Source organism: Augochlora pura, chromosome 7 (genome assembly GCF_028453695.1).
Source record: "Augochlora pura isolate Apur16 chromosome 7, APUR_v2.2.1, whole genome shotgun sequence".
Classification (NCBI taxonomy): domain Eukaryota; kingdom Metazoa; phylum Arthropoda; class Insecta; order Hymenoptera; family Halictidae; genus Augochlora; species Augochlora pura.
In genome coordinates this window covers 30,519,092-30,538,985 of record NC_135778.1, presented here as the reverse complement: position 1 = coordinate 30,538,985, position 19,894 = coordinate 30,519,092, and the positions used below count along the sequence as shown (strand labels likewise).

The 19,894-nt window shown below is 31.0% G+C and overlaps 2 protein-coding genes across 2 annotated transcripts in view; both read left to right on the top strand.

The window, feature by feature from the left end:
• Positions 1-19,894, top strand: part of Kcnq (KCNQ potassium channel) — a 168,012-nt gene that overhangs the window by 59,239 nt on the left and 88,879 nt on the right. Inside the window, exon 3 of the mRNA XM_078184615.1 lies at positions 10,817-10,907. Within this exon, the coding sequence (XP_078040741.1) occupies positions 10,817-10,907 (91 nt within the window). The remainder of the gene's footprint in view (positions 1-10,816; positions 10,908-19,894) is intronic.
• LOC144473318 (uncharacterized) lies at positions 15,105-18,293 on the top strand. The gene is made up of 3 exons (XM_078187097.1): positions 15,105-15,248; positions 15,330-15,413; positions 16,237-18,293. Exons 2-3 carry the CDS (start codon positions 15,338-15,340, stop codon positions 18,291-18,293), a joined length of 2,133 nt encoding a protein of 710 aa, XP_078043223.1. The 5' UTR covers positions 15,105-15,248; positions 15,330-15,337.

Genomic DNA, 19,894 nt, shown 5'->3' with positions numbered 1-19,894 from the left:
GATATATTTTTCTTTTTAATAATTTTAGTAAGCTGAAGATAGCGTATTGGGTACATTAAATTCTTCTAATGATTTATTTTTTATGTTTTACGCATTCATTTCATTGATAAATGTGTTATGTCACATTTCAATGACCGTATATTAATAAAAACCATTTGAAACAATACAGCGTTACATCGTTACGTCATTGCTTGGACAAAAAAAAGTGAAACGTATACTTAGGACGAAGCGCAGGATCGAACTGCAGGGTAAATTAAAAAGAGAAAAATCGTCTACATGGAACAGTACCAATGCAACAGTTTGAGAGTTCTATAGTCGGTTCTGGCGCATATAGATAGTGTATTCTTGACATCTAGCGTTCATAGGCACTTCATTGCGGGGAACGCTGAAGGGCTTTCGAGGGCTTATCTCTTGTTGGTCGAACACTCCATTGAGTACCATGCGACCAATGTATCACGAATGGCACTTCCCGCGATTATGATTCTTTCGAAAGGATTTTTTATACCGGGAGCGATACTTCCGCCGGTGGAATTTTCTGCGAGCCGATTTCTTTATTATAAATAGTTTAATTTCGGTCCATCAACCACTGTTAATTATTACCTGCCTCATCTATGCCCATATATGCAAATTTCTGATTATATGTATACAGAATAATAAATTTATATATATTGTATAATATAATGGCATACATATGAACTGAGTTGCTCATAAATTTTGTACAAATGATTACAGTTAAATATACGCATATATTATATATGAAAATTAAATATTAAATATATCTGACCAGACTACATTCCCAAAAATGATAGTGGCTTGTTTATGGATTGTTTAGAAAGCAATAAACATTTTCTCTAGTGTTCAGGGTTATTCAATCAAAGAGAAAAAGGGAAAGGGTATAGTGCAAACCGTCAGACGGTCTTAATATACAAAATATTCAATCAGTTGTCAAATTCGCTGTCGGCTCTAGATATAATTCCCTGGGATTGTTTTCTCGTGAGAGGTGTTGGAGAATTAGTTAAAATCGCTGGACAATCGACTGGTGTTGACTATGTCAACATCTTACAGAGCAATTTACCACACTCGACAGAAACGATGTGCAATCGACAAAAACATTCAATTTCCACCAGGGTAACAACCCTAAGAACGCTTCGAGGGTGTCGTCTACATTTACTGCCGGGAAGAGAAACTTCGAACGGTCGTAATACGGTTGTAATATTTTGGACGAGTATATTTCTTTCATTATTCGAACTAAGAAAGAAACGTTTTGGAAAGCTCTGTAATAAAAATGGAATTTTCTCTGAGTAATCACATTGGAAAATTTAGTTAATACCAATGATGTTAGAAATGAGTTCCACTGGCGCTAGGGGGCAGAGTCAACGAGCGGTTGAAGCTCTGTATCGTTCATTGGCTCAGCCATTTCGCGTCGGCGGTACTCGCTTCTCATTGGTCAATATTTTTCGTTAATAACTCACTAACGTTGTTGAACAAGCAAAAGTTAATTTCCGATTACCAGGTTAACGTTTCTAAAATTAGTGATAAAGTTGCTCGAGACGATGTAATAGTTCCGTTAATAATATAGATTTCTATAATGTATTGTCATTTTTTAAACTAATTTCTTTTCGGATGAAATATCATATAGTGTATGGTATACAGTTAAAGAGATCCTGAGAACATCTCTCACACTCCTTTTCAACATGGCGGTAGGATCGATGAACGGTGCCGTTCGCTTCACACGTCATTAGTGCGCGCAACTTTTTGACCCAGAAAACTGTCGTATGACTAATTACCCGACGTCTTCGTCTATTTTAAATTCCACTGATTTCTTTTCTATTCCCAAAGTTCTAAACGAAAATAAGAAACTTTACACCCTAATAATATTTTCTATCTGCAGATGTTCCATTGTCGAGGTAATACATTGATCATTTTAATCATTACTGTCGCTGTTATTCTAATGTACACTAATTGCAATTAATCACCCTGGATAGAAGTTGTTTCAAATGTACAGATAAAATAATTTAGATATTGTATTCCAAAATTACAAAGTCTTAATGTATGTTTTGATATTTTGAAACAATTTACAAGTACTGCTCTTTTATAATATAGTGTAAGAATTTTGTTAATGGCGTTCTATTCATTTGTTGCATCTATTTTTAGTTAATAGCACCTACTCTGCAAAAATAATGAGGCTTTAGAATCAGTTTTAATTATGATGACACTTCTAAAAGAGATTTACGAAAAATATTTTTAACAAATTATGTATGAAACATGCTCCGAAATATTCAATTAGAAGGTTATAACAAAGGAATAAAGTAACGTCAGTGGCTTTTCAAAAATTGCAACTGATAACTCTAATAATATGATCACGTAATGATATCTAACTAATAATATCATCACGTTTATAAATTTTTAATTAGAAAAATTCTAATAGAATATATTTATAATAATGGTACAGTTTTTAAAGAATCGTAATGCTATGAACATTATACGTTACGCTTATTACTATTACAATAGTATTTTCACATTTCAATAATATTAATATGTATAATGTGTCATTTATAATGGATCATAATCTGTCGAAGTAACATCAATAGTAATTTTTTAAAAATAACAAACTACATATATGTTTTTGGTCTTCTACGTTACTTACTATTATTATTATTATTATATTATGTGAGCATACAAATATATTAATGAGTCTATTAACATATTTTATCGTTATTATTAGCCTAATTTGTACCAAAATGTATCTCGGAAACATATTTCCTAAATTTTTAAGACCGCGCTTCATTCATTATGAAATCGATCCCTAACTTTCGACCGTAGAGCGTACCATTAATTATAATTTAGTTGATACGACCTTTTATAATTTACTAGCTCCACCGACTGCGAACATTAATGATGGGTTCGCGTGATCACAGTAATTGAAAATTCTTCTGATCGGACGGATAAAAATAAGTAATCCCCCAATGTTTTAATTTACAATTATCGGAATCCCAAAGCCGAATAAATGGAAGAGTATTATATGAATCCCTTATTGAATATTCGTAACAATTAACAATCGTGATAATAAGTATAACATAACAATAAATATTGACAAAAGATAGATGTCCTATAGATATCCCTACCATTATAATTGTTGCCACAACTTACATAGTTTACCAAACTTGATGTGCTTAAATCTCTAAAACATTATTAACAGTATTATAAAATATTATATGAGATAAAATCAAATTTCGAAGGACAAAAATTATACAAATATTTTATAAACAAGAAATATTTCTTAAAGACATGTTTTTTGAGATTTCACAATTTATTAGTTTCATCTTGAATCGGGCGGTAATGTTTTTCAATTTGTTGCTATCTTACAAATTGAAAGCAAAAGTCTTTTGTTCGTCACAATATTTGCTCGTGCTGTTTTAGATTATATGTTCCTATCACTTCATTCTATTTATATTATATTGTTCACAAACACTGTATAAAATTTTCTCTCTTCTTACAACAATTCTGTAATAATTTTTATGAGTTTAGTAACTTTAACGAGAACATTGAGTTTTATTTAAATTAACTGAATAAAAATTTAATTTGATAATAATAATTACAATTAAAAATTCGATATCGAAATCGAAAGATGTAATAATATAGAAAGCAAGGTACTCGAAGTATTAAACAGCAGAACAATAAATAACAGAAACTTACGAAGTGGCCTAACAAATTTCGATGCAGAACAAAGCGTTATCATTTGAGATCCGCCTTTACGTGGATAAACGTAGGATTTCATCGCAATTATGTGCTCGTTCGTCCACAGTCTAATCGCCCGAGATATCATTTCTAACAGCTCGCCCGGGGGTTGCGCGTAATGAGAAACGCATAAATCATGCGGGTCTAAAAGGTCTAATCAACCGAATTTGCAGAATTAATGTCGGGACATTGGTTCCACTGTGTCGCATTGAATCCTATCCGCGTACACAAATTACTCATTCATTGTTCCGCTCTCAATTAATTGCGAATTTGCGGGTAAAACCGACGCATTTCCCAATATTATTATTAGACGCTTATTTTACGCGTTCCCAACCAAAATCAAATGAAACGCGAAGTAGGGCAAACAAATACAAAACATGAAGGATGTTGTTATAGTAACTATATTGTTATACTTACTATTAATAGCTAAGTATTAACTGCAATAATAGATATAATAATGTAAGCACTGTAAACGTTTGCGTTGCAATCATTTGCAAGAATAAGTATAAAAATGTAATTACAGTGAGAGTTTTAATTATAATTATAACGATTATAAATGTTATTATTAACTTAAATAATGACATAATTACTGTAATAGTATCAACTATAATTGTAATCACAAATGGATCATCCGTTTAAGAAATGAAGTTCTTCTTATTATTTATATTAATATTGCTATTATTATGTCAATAGATATTATTATTAACATATATATAACAATATAATTACAGTAACAGTTATAATTATAATCATAATAACACATATTATTATGATTAGCCTAGTATAATCTTCTATTATACCCATCGTTGCAGATTGTTATAATAGAAATGATTACAGTCATTATACAATATTTATCAATTGTTCGCAATTAATAACTTCTATTTCTTGCAATTGTCGTCAACAATACTATTTTACATTACTACAGACAAGAAAATAATTTATATATATAAAATATTTATATAATATAAAATATACATATGTATATAAAATATACATATGTATATAAAATATACATAGGGTATATAAAATATACATATGTATATAAAATATACATATGTATATAAAATAATTTATATCTGAATAAAGTGTTGTCAAGGCAATTGTACTACAAACTAAAAATTCTTCTATAAATCTTTATTTTTCATAAAACGGAAGCATATTTAATAATAAAATAATTGTTACAAAACAGTCTTCTTAAGACCGACATAAACGAAAAAATGTTACGCACCTATTTATTTCGATTGTTATAAAGAATTTATAACGTGCCACGGGCCTGATATTTATAAAATGACCCTCTAAAAATACAAATTTGTATAAATATCTGATATCTAGTTAAATCAAGTTAATTTCGATATCTATTTTTATGCTATCTCGAATTTCTTAGCCATTGTTTAGTAGACTATCTTTCTAACGTTCCAAAAATGTCAAGGTCGCTTGGCTGAATTATGAGAAAAAGTTATATGTTCGTTTTGAAAAGGTGTACGAATACTTTATACACCGACTGTATGTACCGCGGACTTCGACCACAACAGTTAAAGTATTTTCCATCGTTTCCCGTTGGCATAAATCGTCGAATGCCGGCACGGGTCGATCAAAGAGCTGGTTAAGTTATGCGCGTGCGGCGGCGGCGGTTACAACGAAATGTCCGTATGGCGCAAAAATAGAAGGAATCGATTGCCGTGGTGCAATTAATACGGGAAGACGCGTGCAGTGGGCCGCCGCAGTATAAAAGGGTTGAAAGATGAAAAAGAAGAGCCGAACGTGGACAATTATCATAGTAGGTCGACGAAGGTGACCCGCGAAGCTTAGGCTGGCCAGGGAGGGGTGGATGTCGGAATTATAGTCCACCGACACGCCATCTTAAAGCGTATTCCACGGTGAACCGACTTCGTTAACGCCGCGCTCGTCGTTACTTAACGAGGTATCGCTCGCTAATAAATTACTTATATAAGCGGACGAATCCCCAGCGCCGAGAACGAAGCGGTGCCGAGCCACACCACGGCAATTACCGCCTCTTCGGATTTCCTCCAGTGATTCCTGCGCTCTCGCTACGAAATCAACCGCTGCTTGTTTCAATGTTAACACCGCGTCAGCCTTATCCGGATCACAGGGAAATCGCTACCGCATTTTAATTACTCTCCCCTAGATTCTCTTACTTCTCTATCATTTAGCGATCACAACGTAACGAAATAAAATGAATACAAATTGTACAAAGTCGGAAAGAAATCATATTTGTCAATCTAAAATTGGTGGCCTTTCGCCAGCCAAATCACATCATTTCTTTGGTACAAGAGGAGTCATTGTACATTAATTACGTAATTTAATTAAATTGTGTTTCGATTATATTGTATTTCTACAATATTGTATATCAATTACTTCGTAGTTCAATTAGGTTGTATTTAAGTTATTTTGTAGGTCAAGTACAGCGTATTTCAAATACATTGTAATTTAACTATGAGTATTTATGAGTATATGTTAGTATATATTAGTATACGTTAGTGTATGTACATTACTGTATATCAACATACATTGGCATATTCTCTTTTACATTTTGTATTTTATGTTTACTTGCCTAAATTTATTCTGTTATAGTCTCTGATTTATTTTACTATTTATTATTACCCAATTTTTGAATTTTATTTATATTTTATTTACCTATTTACATATTTATTATGTATCATTAGCCTCTGCAAGAAAATGTTAATATTGTACCTTCACTGAATTAGTATACATTATTATATAAGAGTATACATTATTTGGTATATTTTTCTACAGTTACTTAATATAATTGCTATCAATGTGCATGCTCGAGCCATTTGATTTCGTTAAAAATATAATGATTATTCAGTGGTCCTAATCCATTGGTCAGAGTTAGAAGATGTGGAAGATGTAAGGAATTTCTCTCATTTAAGTAATATACCTTAGTTCCGAGTTAATCTGTTGTATGTACGTGCAACGTCGTGTCGACGTAGCGGCTCAGCTTGGATTAAAATTAAGGGAAACCGCAACGGGGCAGTTAGAACACAGTGCTCTCTACAGAATCGAGAGTTAGAACATTAGGAAATTATGGAAGCTAATCCGTGTGATAACCTATAGAAATTTAGTCCCCTATACGAGGTGTAGTCAATTGCAAAAGTCTACGCGCACTTTATATCCCGATAAATATACGGAGATCAGATGTGAAATTTAAAGGTATTTATATTATTACCTTGAATCTAACTTTAGAAAAATTGTTGTTTAACTATCTAGTTTCCGATACCTAACTGTAATTTTCCCTAAAAAATATATTGATGAAATATTAATAAACAAAGTTATTAATGATCATAGGAATTACTAGTTAGTTATAATTTTATTCAAATGACTCATCATTAAAATAATTCAGTAATTTGTAATAGGAGGATAGAATTAATTTTGATTTTATAAGAAATTTATTTACAGTAAATTTTTATTATTTTAATAAACTTTTAATATAAGTCTAGATAAGTTGATTTTAAATACGAATAATACTAATTATAATACACTTTTATTATAAATTTAAATTGTGACGAATGTTCAATAAATAATAGCTTTAAAGTAAATCACATTTTTATTAAAATTTGAAACCGGAGGTTAAAATTAATTCTATGTTAAGAAAGAAAGGTACCTTTTTCTATTTATTTAAACCTCATACGATTTCTGTCTTAATATAACCTAAATAAGAAAGTCTGCGCAGAAATATGTCAGAAATGTTGTCATAATGTCAAGAATTATAAATGAAAAACATCAGAAGCCAGTTATTTTGATTAGTTCGGTATTCCAGAGTTGAAAACGATATGCAAAAGGTTTAAAAATAAATGTACGCGAAAGAAATATTTTACAATTGAAATTATAGATTAATTACAATTAAAACTTTTAAGTCGTTTCTTGGTTTACGATTGAAATAGTTCTCAATATCGGTGAATTGATAACGAAATATCTGGAGTAGATAAGATGTTAATAGACCCGTACATACACGTACATTTGTGCAGTTCCATCAATCTGAGCTCGAACACTAATCTTTCTGGCAGTTCCGCATGTCCGGTCTGCGAAACACTCATTTCCAGGAGCGCTATCTTTAATCGAGTAATTAATCGTGGCCCGAACTCGGATAAACCGATTTAATCTGTTCCATGTCCAGAGATAACAATATATACTACGAGATGGATACACTTTAAACCGAGGTAATAGACACAAAGAAACGTAATTGTTTCTATGTACATTGCGATAAAAACGTATAAAGAACAAGTGTTCATGGAGGGAAAAAGGTTTGGAAGAAAATTGGGAAACTTTCAAAACAAATGCAGTTTGATTAATCGTCGAGGATATACAATGAGTCCTAAAATTATTAGCATAGATAATAATAAAATGTTGTAAAATTATTTTCAATGTCATTGAATTTACACTTTCAAAATGTAAATGAATTTAATTTTCAGTGGATTTTCGATCTTAAACAAACAATTTTTATATACAGTGGTGTGCATAATTATAGATTAAAAGTAATTTTTACATTGTTACTGATATTTAAACGAAATCTTGACAAAATATCGTATTTATATATTTCTGTGTCTTAATATTTCTAATATAGAAATATACAAATATAATGTTTTGTCAAGTTCTTTTTAAGTATATAGGATGTTTTGGTAAAATACGATCACCTACAGTGTTGTGAATAATTATAAACTCAAAGTAATTTCCATATTTTTACTGACATTTGTATAAAAACCAAAAGGATAGTTGGAAATATACAAATATAACTATCCTTCTGGTTTTTGTTTAAATATCAGTAAAAATATAGAGGATACTATGAGTTTATGATTATTCACGGCACTGTAGGTGGTCGCCTTTTACTGAAACACTTAATAGAAACAAACATAGAAATATTAATTACAATGTAGAAATATCGGATTTTCATGTTTACTGAATTTTCTATATGTATCTTAATACTTTTAGAGGAGAGTGTAGATATCATCTAGGTATAATTGCTGCTTCTAATGCTTGTTCGTAATAAATGCTCTGGAAAAGGAAGTAGGTTGTTGTAAAGCAATACTACGGTAAGGGTTCTAGATTGTCAAGTATTTTGTTCCCGGTGAGTGAGGATTGTAAGAAGAACATTCCATAATCTGATCTTTAATTGTGGAGAATCTAAGCCTCAGATTCTAAGGTAAATGATGGCTCTCCTTTTCGTTGAGGAATCCCATCGCTAAAAATACCGCGACGACAGCCGTGTCCTTTCGCCGGAGGACCGCATGAATTGCAAAACTCGGAAGCAGGTGTCGCGGACGTCCCAGTTCGAGGATAGCGTTGAGCCGTCGCGTCCGCGGTTAAATGTCTTGATGACAAAACGGTTAAAATCGATACGTAATACATGCATATAACTTCCTGTGCACGTAAATAAGTTCCTATCCCCGGGTGACCCGGTCCTGATTGCCTGATAATGAACGCCGCGACCGAAGTAACGCGCTACCCTCCTTCTCTGCTCATGAATTTCCGACGGCCCGACCCGGCCCGATGATTCGCGGCAAGCTAAAATGGAGGTCACGATTCATCGGTGTCCTCGACCGTCCAAAGATCTTTTCTTCATTGGACGAGCTCCAGTGTTATCCGAAACTGCCGCTGGAATTTTTTCGTTTTCCCTTTTCCTGTTCCCGTTCCATAGCCGAAACTCGAGCCACGATCGATGCTTTTCGAAGCCGAATCCCGGGCTGCACGGCTACTGCCTTTTTCCGACACGATCTATCGTAGTCCGATAATTATTTAGAAGCTTGTCCTCTTTACCGATTTCCATGACCTTGAAATACTTTGACAAGGTTATCGTATTCTAAAAATAATTAACCGATCGAGTTGGGTCAAAGCATAAAGTTATGCATAAGTAATGCTAAATATAATTAATTAATTAAATATAACCTTAATATTTATAAAGAGCTGTTCGGAATGATGACCTCGATGATATGTGACAAGGTCAGAAAAATAGGTGAGAAGAGTTCTAAGTCTTGTTGGTCTTTTCCACAAAGTCAACAGGAGCGGGTAACTATAGGGGTGAGTTGTTCGTACGAGAACGGAGTGGAAAGGTTAATGGGTTTCTATGCTTTAAGGTTTATTGCTGGTCTTAGGAATATTGGGGTACCAGTGGAATGTTTCTTTCTTAGATTTACGCTTTAGATCGGGATTGAATATATTTCGTTTGAAATAAGGTAACAATCAAGCATAGAAAATAATGAAATGTTTCAAACACTTTATTATTTTATGATTGTTATTTATATTAAATGTTTGATCGAAGTAAATAATTAACATATTATGTGTTTGACCGACATAATTTGAGATGATGAACTAAATCAATGAATTAACTTCTTTTAATTTCATTGAAACAAAACAAGCTTGACATTCAAATCTTCACGACGTAAATATGTATATACGAAATTCTTACAAAAAAACAAAAACGAGGAACATTATTACTTTGAACCTATTCAAATTCCATGTAGTAAATAATATGTCAAATGTAGTTTTATTCTGTTTAGAAATATTACGTGATTCATTGTTAGGTATTTAGACATGATAAATAAAAATTTCGAATGTTTATCCTTCTTTCATATTTATCGAAACAAATAAAAAAAAAAAAAACTAATTGGTTACCTAAAAATAAGTGACTTAATAAAACATAAAAAATGTTATTGCTTGTAACACTTAATGTCACTAAGAATCGTTACACCTTAATAATAACATGAAATATTTAGATTTGTCTATCTATTAAATTTATATTAATCTATCAAAGGTTGGGTACACTATATATTACAATAGTTATAAATGGTATTACAACTTAAATTTATATGAATAAAATTTTGTACGTGTTAGAATGAAAAGGTGACAGTTGTAATACCACTCATACATAAATAATGAATAAAAATAATCATTTAAATATATATACATATATTTAATTGATAAATTCTATTTAATAATTATGTATAATTATTAAATAAAATTATAGTGTTGATACATTTATATATGTAATAATATCCATGTGTATATAAATCATTTGTTCTTATTGTTAATTTTCTGTTTCCAGGTTCATGGTGGTATTGGTGTGCCTCATATTTAGTGTTTTGTCAACCATAGACCAGTACAGTAACTTCGCGAATGAAACACTCTTTTGGATGGTAAGTCTTCATTATCTTACTTTTTAATTATCCTTCTAACAATCTCATAACTTAGAATACACCAAATAAATCTTGAATCTTTCTATCTTTAATTTTAATTTTAATTAGTTTCATTTGAGTTGGCTATAATTTTAGTTGACAGTTTTGGCGATAATACCATATACTGATTATTGTTTTAAAAATAGTGTTTAAATAATAACAGGCAAAGTATCATCTGTAGCATATATTCAAATATTCACATTGGATAAATTCTATTTGAAATTGTAATTACATGTCTTATAAAATCTATTATTAAAACAATTATTTAGCATAAAAAATTGAAACGGAATTCCTTCCGATACGATTAAGAATTAATTGCAAGATCGTAATTATGAAGACGAAGGAAATCTTTTACCATGGTTTTTCGGTCATAATGACAATCACGATGAATTCGTCGACGGAAAAGTTATGTTCGCCGGTTTGCGTTATTAAATGAAAAATTTAATAACCGTCTTTGAACCGTTGCACTCGCGCGTGTAAAAACGACGTTTCCTCCGACATTTGCAACTGCTATTTTTTAATCAAATACGCATAGCTGGAGCTCATACAGTCAAGCTGGAAAGTTTACGATCGAATATTTCGCAACAGAATCGAAGTCAAACATTTTATGGGCGTTATTTCATTTATTAATATTAGAATCACCACAAAACTAATAGTTCGAATTGTTTTGTAAATCCAATCAAACATGTCTTGAAAATATAAACATTGAAACCCAAATATTTGTAATTTTGCAAATTTAAATCACTGCAAACTCATATAATCAAGCTTTTAATTACTTTTACAATAAATTAATGAATTCTAGTGTATTCAAATATGTTATGTAAAAATTAATTCTCTACTTTCCATATTTTTAATAAACAAAGAAATTATTTCTTTGTGAAAAATATTATTAGATTGAAAAATCCATGCTCAATTCTCTTTGTTGTCTTTGCTATCTGATATTGGCATATACATGTGAACATAATCGTCATATACAGACATTACTAGAAAGTCGACAGATTTCTAATTTTATCAGTTTTACGTAAACAATATATACAGTAGAATAAATTACACAATGCTAAAATTAAAATCACTAGAAAAAAAGAAATTTGAAACTTTTACTGTTGTTTTAATAAGAAAAACAGTGTTGAAAATGGGGCCCTAAGCACGTAGTCCCCATGCGTTGCGATACGTGGCTTTTGGGCAACCATGATGAAGAGATGACGATCGCCAAGCGATCGTTCTTTGCACGTTGACGAGGCGACTTCCTTCTTATCTGTGCGTCCATCTCCGAGTGAGGTCGTCTGTTGTTCTTGTTCCGTAGTTTTTAGAAACGTGTTGTACTAATGGATATATAATATATTGTTTATTTCTTCCCGCGATTCACTCCTCCGAGTCAAATCTTTACAGAGAGTATAGATTAGAAAATTAATTTCGACACAAATCGATTCAGTGCAAAAAATGCTATAAAAATATATATCCTGAAATTTTTGTCTGATAAATTATTATTACGCAACTTTCAGTTAAATCGTCCTTTCGAACTCTCAAATGAAGTTAAAAATGTTGATAATGATAAAATCGTACTAAATCATTGTAAAGCAGTTTACATAAATTCTAACCTAAATTATCTTCGACTTTGTCGAAATTCGTAGATTCCCAATACCTTCTCAGCAGATAATATATTTAGATCATTTTCTCAGTAATGACGTGAAGGCGGAAAATGTTCCGAAAAGTTGCTTCTCAAGAAGCATCGATTTTCCTCAGCTGGCCACCGGTTGCGCCTGATGAAAAGAGGCGGTACTGAACGCAATTTCCGTGAGAACTTCGTGGCAGTTCGAGCAGTTCAATGGAACGTTAAAAAGACGAGCTAGAGGATATCAGACGAGCGAGATCAGTCTTCCTCGCGGTTTTCTCGGCGACACGCAATGAACTGATCTCTGTACGCGAAATTTGATTTTCCGTTAAGACAGTGTTCGAGCTTTAAATATTGTTTTAGTTCTTTCATTCATCACTATAAAAATATATGTATTAAACTTTTCATTATTTATTACAGTGGTTTCTAAAAATACGAGAATAGCTTTTAAAATAAAAGAAATATCTTTAAAATTCGACAAAGTATCTTTATCTTTTTTGAAATCTTAATGGAAGGAGGTAATTTGTATGATTCTGTCTAAGTCTATTATAATTTCAAATTTCTATTGAAATTCTTCTAAAAATGTATTGCGATTTAAATTTCTATTAAAAATCAATTACAATTTAAATATATAATTTTCTATAAAAATTTTGTGTAATTTGAAATTTTCATTTAAATTCCTACAAAAATCTATTATAATTTAAATTTGTAATTAAAATTAATAGACCCTAAACTTATAATCAATTGAATATAATAAATGTTTTCACAGATAAAAGCATCGTCTTTTTCAATTAATGAGAGAAAGCCCGAAGTTGCACAATTCAAAGATGTACTATTTTTAAATTAAAATGACTTACCATTTCGGATGATACAGTTAGATTTTTTTCTCAAACCCCTAATCTACAAAGTAAAATTAAATATGTCCGAAGAATTCGTACAGTAAAAATCATCACGGCCTCCTTAAACACTATTTAAATATGTTTATTATTTGTATTAATTAATATATAAATTAATTGGTTTTATTTCTATGTAAACCTAGTGTTAACTGCGTCATGATATTAATGCCAATGAAATCTGATTTCATCGAGTCCTTTTCTGCGACATATTACCCGATAATCTAGCTGCCATTGCAAAGGGAATCACTGGCCAAGAAAGATTAAAAAGATATGTTCCCCGGAAAGAACTGTTCTACAATGGTCAGTACCCTGATGTTATTTTTAGAACGTCACATAGGAGAAAGCCGGAAGGAAGCCAGGGCGACCGTATTATTAGGGCGAAGTCGCCAATTTGTCAAACCTCATAATACATATGTGCGTAGAAAGCACCCCTATAGTGTCCGTCAGAGCTATCAAACCGTCAGTAAGTAATAGCTAATAGCGTACTAATGAAAGATATAGTGAACAGTAACGATTTTTAGGGAATTTCTATTGTAGATTATTAGGTCTCCGAAAATTGTTAAAAATATCTTCGAAAAACACCTTCTACAACCTTAATTTAATGCTATTGTTACCAAAAGGCACCTGTTTATTTAACATAAGTTTGACCAAATTGTTCAAGAGACACCTTCTAACATTTTTGTTTAAGAATATTTTTAGCGGTGAGGTTAGCAGACAGTGTTTAAAACTTTGATTGAACAACGATTCTATGAGCAAATTCAAAAAACATCTTTCGCGATTTTAATTGCCTTTAAAAATTCTATTTTTATTAAAGAGATCAAAGAGCACCTTTTACAATATTTACTTGACGCCACTTTCACCAAACTTATTTTAAGTGATTAAAATAATTAAAGGTATTAATTAAAAGAGTCAAACATGGTCGTTAGTTTGCATTACAGAAACTAATTTTGAGGTATAAGAAAGTAATTGCAAAACTACTAATTATTTTATCCGTATTCGGGTAGGTAATGGTAGGTAGGTCCGCAAGGTGACCTTTATACTTTGATAAAATAGCAAAATAAAAAAAAATGATTAGAATTAGTTTATTTTTACCAAATAATGTTCCTCCGGACTTACAAGAGATGGTATTTACAAAATTAGCGCATATAGCGCGCTCAATAAAAATATAAATAAATAATAAAATAACAGAAAATAATGAAAACTTAGGCAATATAAAAATAAATAGATAAATAAAACATATAAAAAACAAGATAAATAAATAAAATGAACATAAATACATATATACAAATAAATAAATAAATAATTACAATTAACCGATTAGAATACCGATTCTAAACTGATTAGAATACTATGTATTCCCCTAGAAGACATGCAACTTCTGTCTGAAACATTTTTTCGTATAACTAATATTTTATGAACTATTTAAGACCACCATGTTATAAGACTTACCCTCTATATCGTCTAAGAACGCGGTAAACGTATCACCATTAGTTCTCCCATTTTGCCGCACGAGTCGAAGCGGCAGCGAGGTTCGCTCCACCATGCCAGATGCCACCTTCGCTCAATTCCAAAACCGGCATCTGGCATTATTTCCTGGCATTCTTCGCGACAGTGGTAGCCAGAGGAATAAGCAAGATTTCAAATCGAAAGAGTGGGAGTAAGTCACGCGACGCATCCGAACGAGTGTTCGTAGCCTATCATTGCTTTTATAACCTATCAAAACTTGGTCACGCGACTGTTTTATATTCTCGTGCACCTTATATTGCATTGTTAACATATATTGTGAAATCACAGGTAAGATATATTTTGAATACTAATGCATTCAACTTAAGTGATTAAATTTATATGTCATTTCAAAAATCATTATACAAATAGGTGATATAATGGCAGATAGATATCAACCAGGTCCTAGTGGAATTCACATTATCGTTGGTAGAACACAGACTAATGATGAAACAGGTAAATATAAAAATATATGTATATTAAACATAATGAATAAATTATATATACATATATTGTTACTAATATGGATTGATATTATTTTTTCTGCCAGACGGCATCGGTGTATCCTACGAGTGAAAATAAAAAACAATGAAATATAAAAGAACACTGAAAATTGCTTCATTAAACAATTATAAGAAGAACACGAAATAATAACGAATTAATTGAGAATATTTATCTACGTATGTCAGTTTTATTTCGAAATGTCGCCAGCTTTTTAAAATACAGCATTGACATCTATGAAAAATTGAACGAATTAGTAAATAGCTTTGATAGGCAAATGCAGATAAGAAAAATACCATTAATATATTTCTACATCAAACGAAAATCGGTTTATTGCTTATTTTATATATTTCTTATAATTTTTTAATAAAGTATTTTTGAGCCCACGTTTATATCACATTTTTTTAAACTTTCGCTGATAGAATATGCTGATCCGTTTGACCGAAAAAAATTGGGACACCCTGTATAAAATGATATTGGTTACAGGCACAGCGTCTTTTGGGTAACGGATCGCTGTGATAGGAAATAGGAACAAAAGAGAGACGGTTGATAGTCTTTGAGAGGAGAGTTTATGACATGAATACCTCCTCAATAATAAAGATTATAGTTTAGAAGTGCGAAATTTTTCTTACAACAATGCAAATTTTTTACATTATTGAATTATGTCAATATGTATAATTTAGTCTCTTAATCCCTACATTTCTTTAATTTCTTTGACATGCATTTTATATAATTTACATTGTTTATATAATTCAAATAATAAAAATTTTATCAACAGACAGTGATAGCACTAGCAGTAGCAGTAAGGGTCCACCATCCAAGAAGAAAATGTACACCCAAAAATTCAAAGAATCATGGTTGAGTGAACCTGTTTTTGCACCATGGTTGGCTAGGTCATCAAAAAGTAATCTAGAAGCCAGATGTCATGTCTGCAATAAGGTGTTTTGTGCAAAACGAAGTGCTCTGGTGCAACACGAAAAAACTGTGGCTCACCAAGAGCAGATGCGTGCTTCAGGAAAAGCAGTAAACACTGAAATGCTGCAATTATTATGTCATAAAGGAAATATTAAAAGGGCAGAACTCAGACATGTGTTAGACATAGTGGAGCATGGTAAGAGTTTCAACTCTTGTGATCGCTATGTTGACACAATTCCGGATGTTCATGCGGAATGCAATTGTAGTTGCCCTACTCTACAAAATTTAAAGTTGAAACGTACAAAAGTCAGTGCTTTAATTAAAAATGTCATTAATAAAGCAATTATTGAAAAGGTAGCTAATGTTTTGAGGCATACATTTTTTTCTATATTAATTGGTGACAGTACAGATGCAGAAAGTAGCAAAATTTTTGCTGTTTTAGCACGCTATATCCATGAGAACAAAATTCATAGTTACGTTCTAGAATACGTTGGTATTAAAAGTGGAACTGCTGATAATTTATTTAAATGTTTTGAATATGCTCTAGCAAAGCATAACATTTCAATAAAAAATGTTGTTGGAATTTCTAGTGATAATACTAATGTCATGGTGGGCGAACACCCTTCCTTTGTAACATTATTCAAAGAAAGAAATCCAGATGTAGTTACAATCCCCTGTATTTGTCAGAAGTTAGACCTCATTGCAATTGAGGCATGTAAATTAATCCCAGATAATGTAAATAAATTAATGCATCGTATTTTTAACTACACTGGACAAGGTGGTAAAAGGATACGTGAGTTGGAGGAATTACAAATTTTTGCATCGAGACATAAAATGCTTGAACCATCAAAAACCAAATGGTTGTCAATGAGCAAATGCATCCCAAGGTTATTAGAACAATGGGCCGTTTTATTAGTATATTTTGAAGGAGAAAAGAATGCATGTGCCACCGAAATTCTTGAAGATCTAAATTCACTGTACACTAAAGCGTACTTAGAATTTTTCAATTATAGTTTGAAAATAATAACTCGGTACCATATTACTTTTCAAAGTAAAGAAATCCTGATTAGCACCATGGTAGAACAATGTCTGGAGCTATTAAAAGATTTAGGTTGCAATTTTTTGAAATTGAATTTGATACATAACGTGAATTTACACAAAGTAGATCCTTACAATGATCGAAATTTGCTACCTCTGCATGAAATGAATATTGGTTCAAAAACTAAATCCACTATTAGTCATTGCGTAGAATCCGAAAAAATAAAAGAGTTTTACACAAATTGTCAAAATTTTTATCAAGCAGCTTTTAAAGGTGCAGTCGATAAACTGCCATTTGATGATGTATTTTTAAAATCGTTAAAATTTTTACAGCCCTCTGTTGCTTTAGACATCCAAAAACATGAAAACCACATTGAAAATATATTGCAAAAGTTTAAGTCAAAATTTGACGATGAAGAAGTACTGCAGGAGTGGTATTTTCTAGGATTTCTGGAGGAAAAGATAAAAAATGAGATGATATCATTGGGTGTAAATGATTTTTGGATGAAGGTTATTGAAATTTCGAATGAGAAATCACAGAAATTTAAAAATATTTGTAAGTTGGCTTTGATGTGCCTGACTTTACCAAACTCGAATGTAGAAATCGAAAGATTATTTTCATTAGTAAATAACATAAAAACTAGAAACCGGAATAGATTAGGACATCGTATGGTCGGAGCATTATGCCGTATTCGTATAGATTTAGATAGTATGGGAACAAAATGTTGTAATTATCCAATTACAGAAGAGATTTTAAACAATTTTAATAGTAGAATGTATAAAGATGACGACGTACCAGATGCATTAAGCGAAATAATTGTACAAGATCAAGTGTCAAGTGAAGATGATGATGCAGAACTATATAATTTTGTAAATAGTTAATGTTACTGTAATATTTATAATAAATAATTTTTTTTTATAGTTAAAAATATTATTAACTTTCTTAACCTTATTTCATGCAAAGAATAATTCAGTTCCTTACAAAAAGAGCAAAGCCACGTCGCGCTCGTAATTCAGAACTATAATGAACGTTATGTCCCCTACTCCTTTGATCTGAAATTTAGCTTATTCTTCTGGCTACCATAATCATGACCTCATCAATATATTAGTTTTTTTGTGAATATTAGTGTACCAGTTAATCGACAGACGTTGATTGTTTCTCCTTGTTCTAAAATTTACGTGACCCTTTTGCACCGATTTTAGTTAATTAGTAATTTTAACTTAATAATTTCAAAATTTGAAGCTTTTAAGAACTGGTAAATAAAACTGTAAATCGTTTTGTACATTGTTAATTGAATAACTATAAAAATGATTCGTCGTTCGAAAACTAAAGTATGCAATCAATTAACGTTTAAAACGCTTTGCAATTCAAGCTTTGTCAATGATAGGAGAATCTTGTGTAACAAAGGAATTGCACAACTATTAAGGCAGAGGCTTTTAAATGTAAGCTAATACCTTTTGAGGAAAGTATCCAAGCGTTTTGATAAAATTATCCAGTACGTGTCATTCGAACCTAGCTACAGTGTTCGCGAAACAGTGATATCTTTTTCGAAAACGCCGCGAATTTTATACAAAAGCCTCAAAAGTGACCGTAATATGATGCTGCATCATCAAAGCTGTATAAATTTTTAACAGACATAATATGTACTTGCAAAAAGTTCGTATTATTTTGAAGTGTTACAATACTATTGAATCGTAAATAATATGGTAACGTATAGTCAGTCACAAAAATAAATACTGTTTCAATTCGTTATACAATATTTTATAATACTTTATATGGTTTTAAATGTTAAACTTCATATTGTAAATGTACATGTTTTATACATGCAATATATAGTATATATGCAATATAGAAAACATGTACATTAGGGAAGGATATTTATATAACGCAATTTTAAATCGATTTTCAGTTGACCTTTTATTGGAATGTATAATTTTATCCCGGAAATATCTGAAGCATCATTTCAACAATTTTTCATTTAAATAATATTTTAATTCTAACAATTTACCATTCAAATAACATTTTTAGTATAATAATAAATATTTAAATCAGATAATATTTTCGTAATATGCCCAATGTAACAAATTTTCATTCAATTAGGACTTTCATTCTGATATTGTTTTAAGAGTGGATGTTAACTCTACATTAGTTTTAAACGAAATTTTTATTTAATCGACATATTTCAAACTTGAAATATTTTAGTCCATATCAAATTGACAAATTCTATAAAAATTGTTAAATTCTATAAAAATCTCAAATTGTTAAATTCTATATAACCTTATATTTCTGCGATAAATATATAATGAACACAAATATCATTGCATTTGCATTACTACTAGGTTACAGATTTCACGCATTTATGGCGAAATTGAATACACGCTGATAAGCAGATTTTTTAAATATCGATGTACTATTTTTAATGATGATTAAAGAATGTTCTATTTAGTTTCAGTTTCTAGCAGTTGATGTAAACTATCGGGAT

Bases quoted from the DNA above. Each gene is read 5' to 3' on its own strand.
- LOC144473318 (XM_078187097.1), top strand. From the start codon at position 15,338: ATGGCAGATAGATATCAACCAGGTCCTAGTGGAATTCACATTATCGTT. The intron at 15,414-16,236 runs GTAAATATAAAA...TTTTATCAACAG, and splicing joins ACAGACTAATGATGAAACAG to ACAGTGATAGCACTAGCAGT.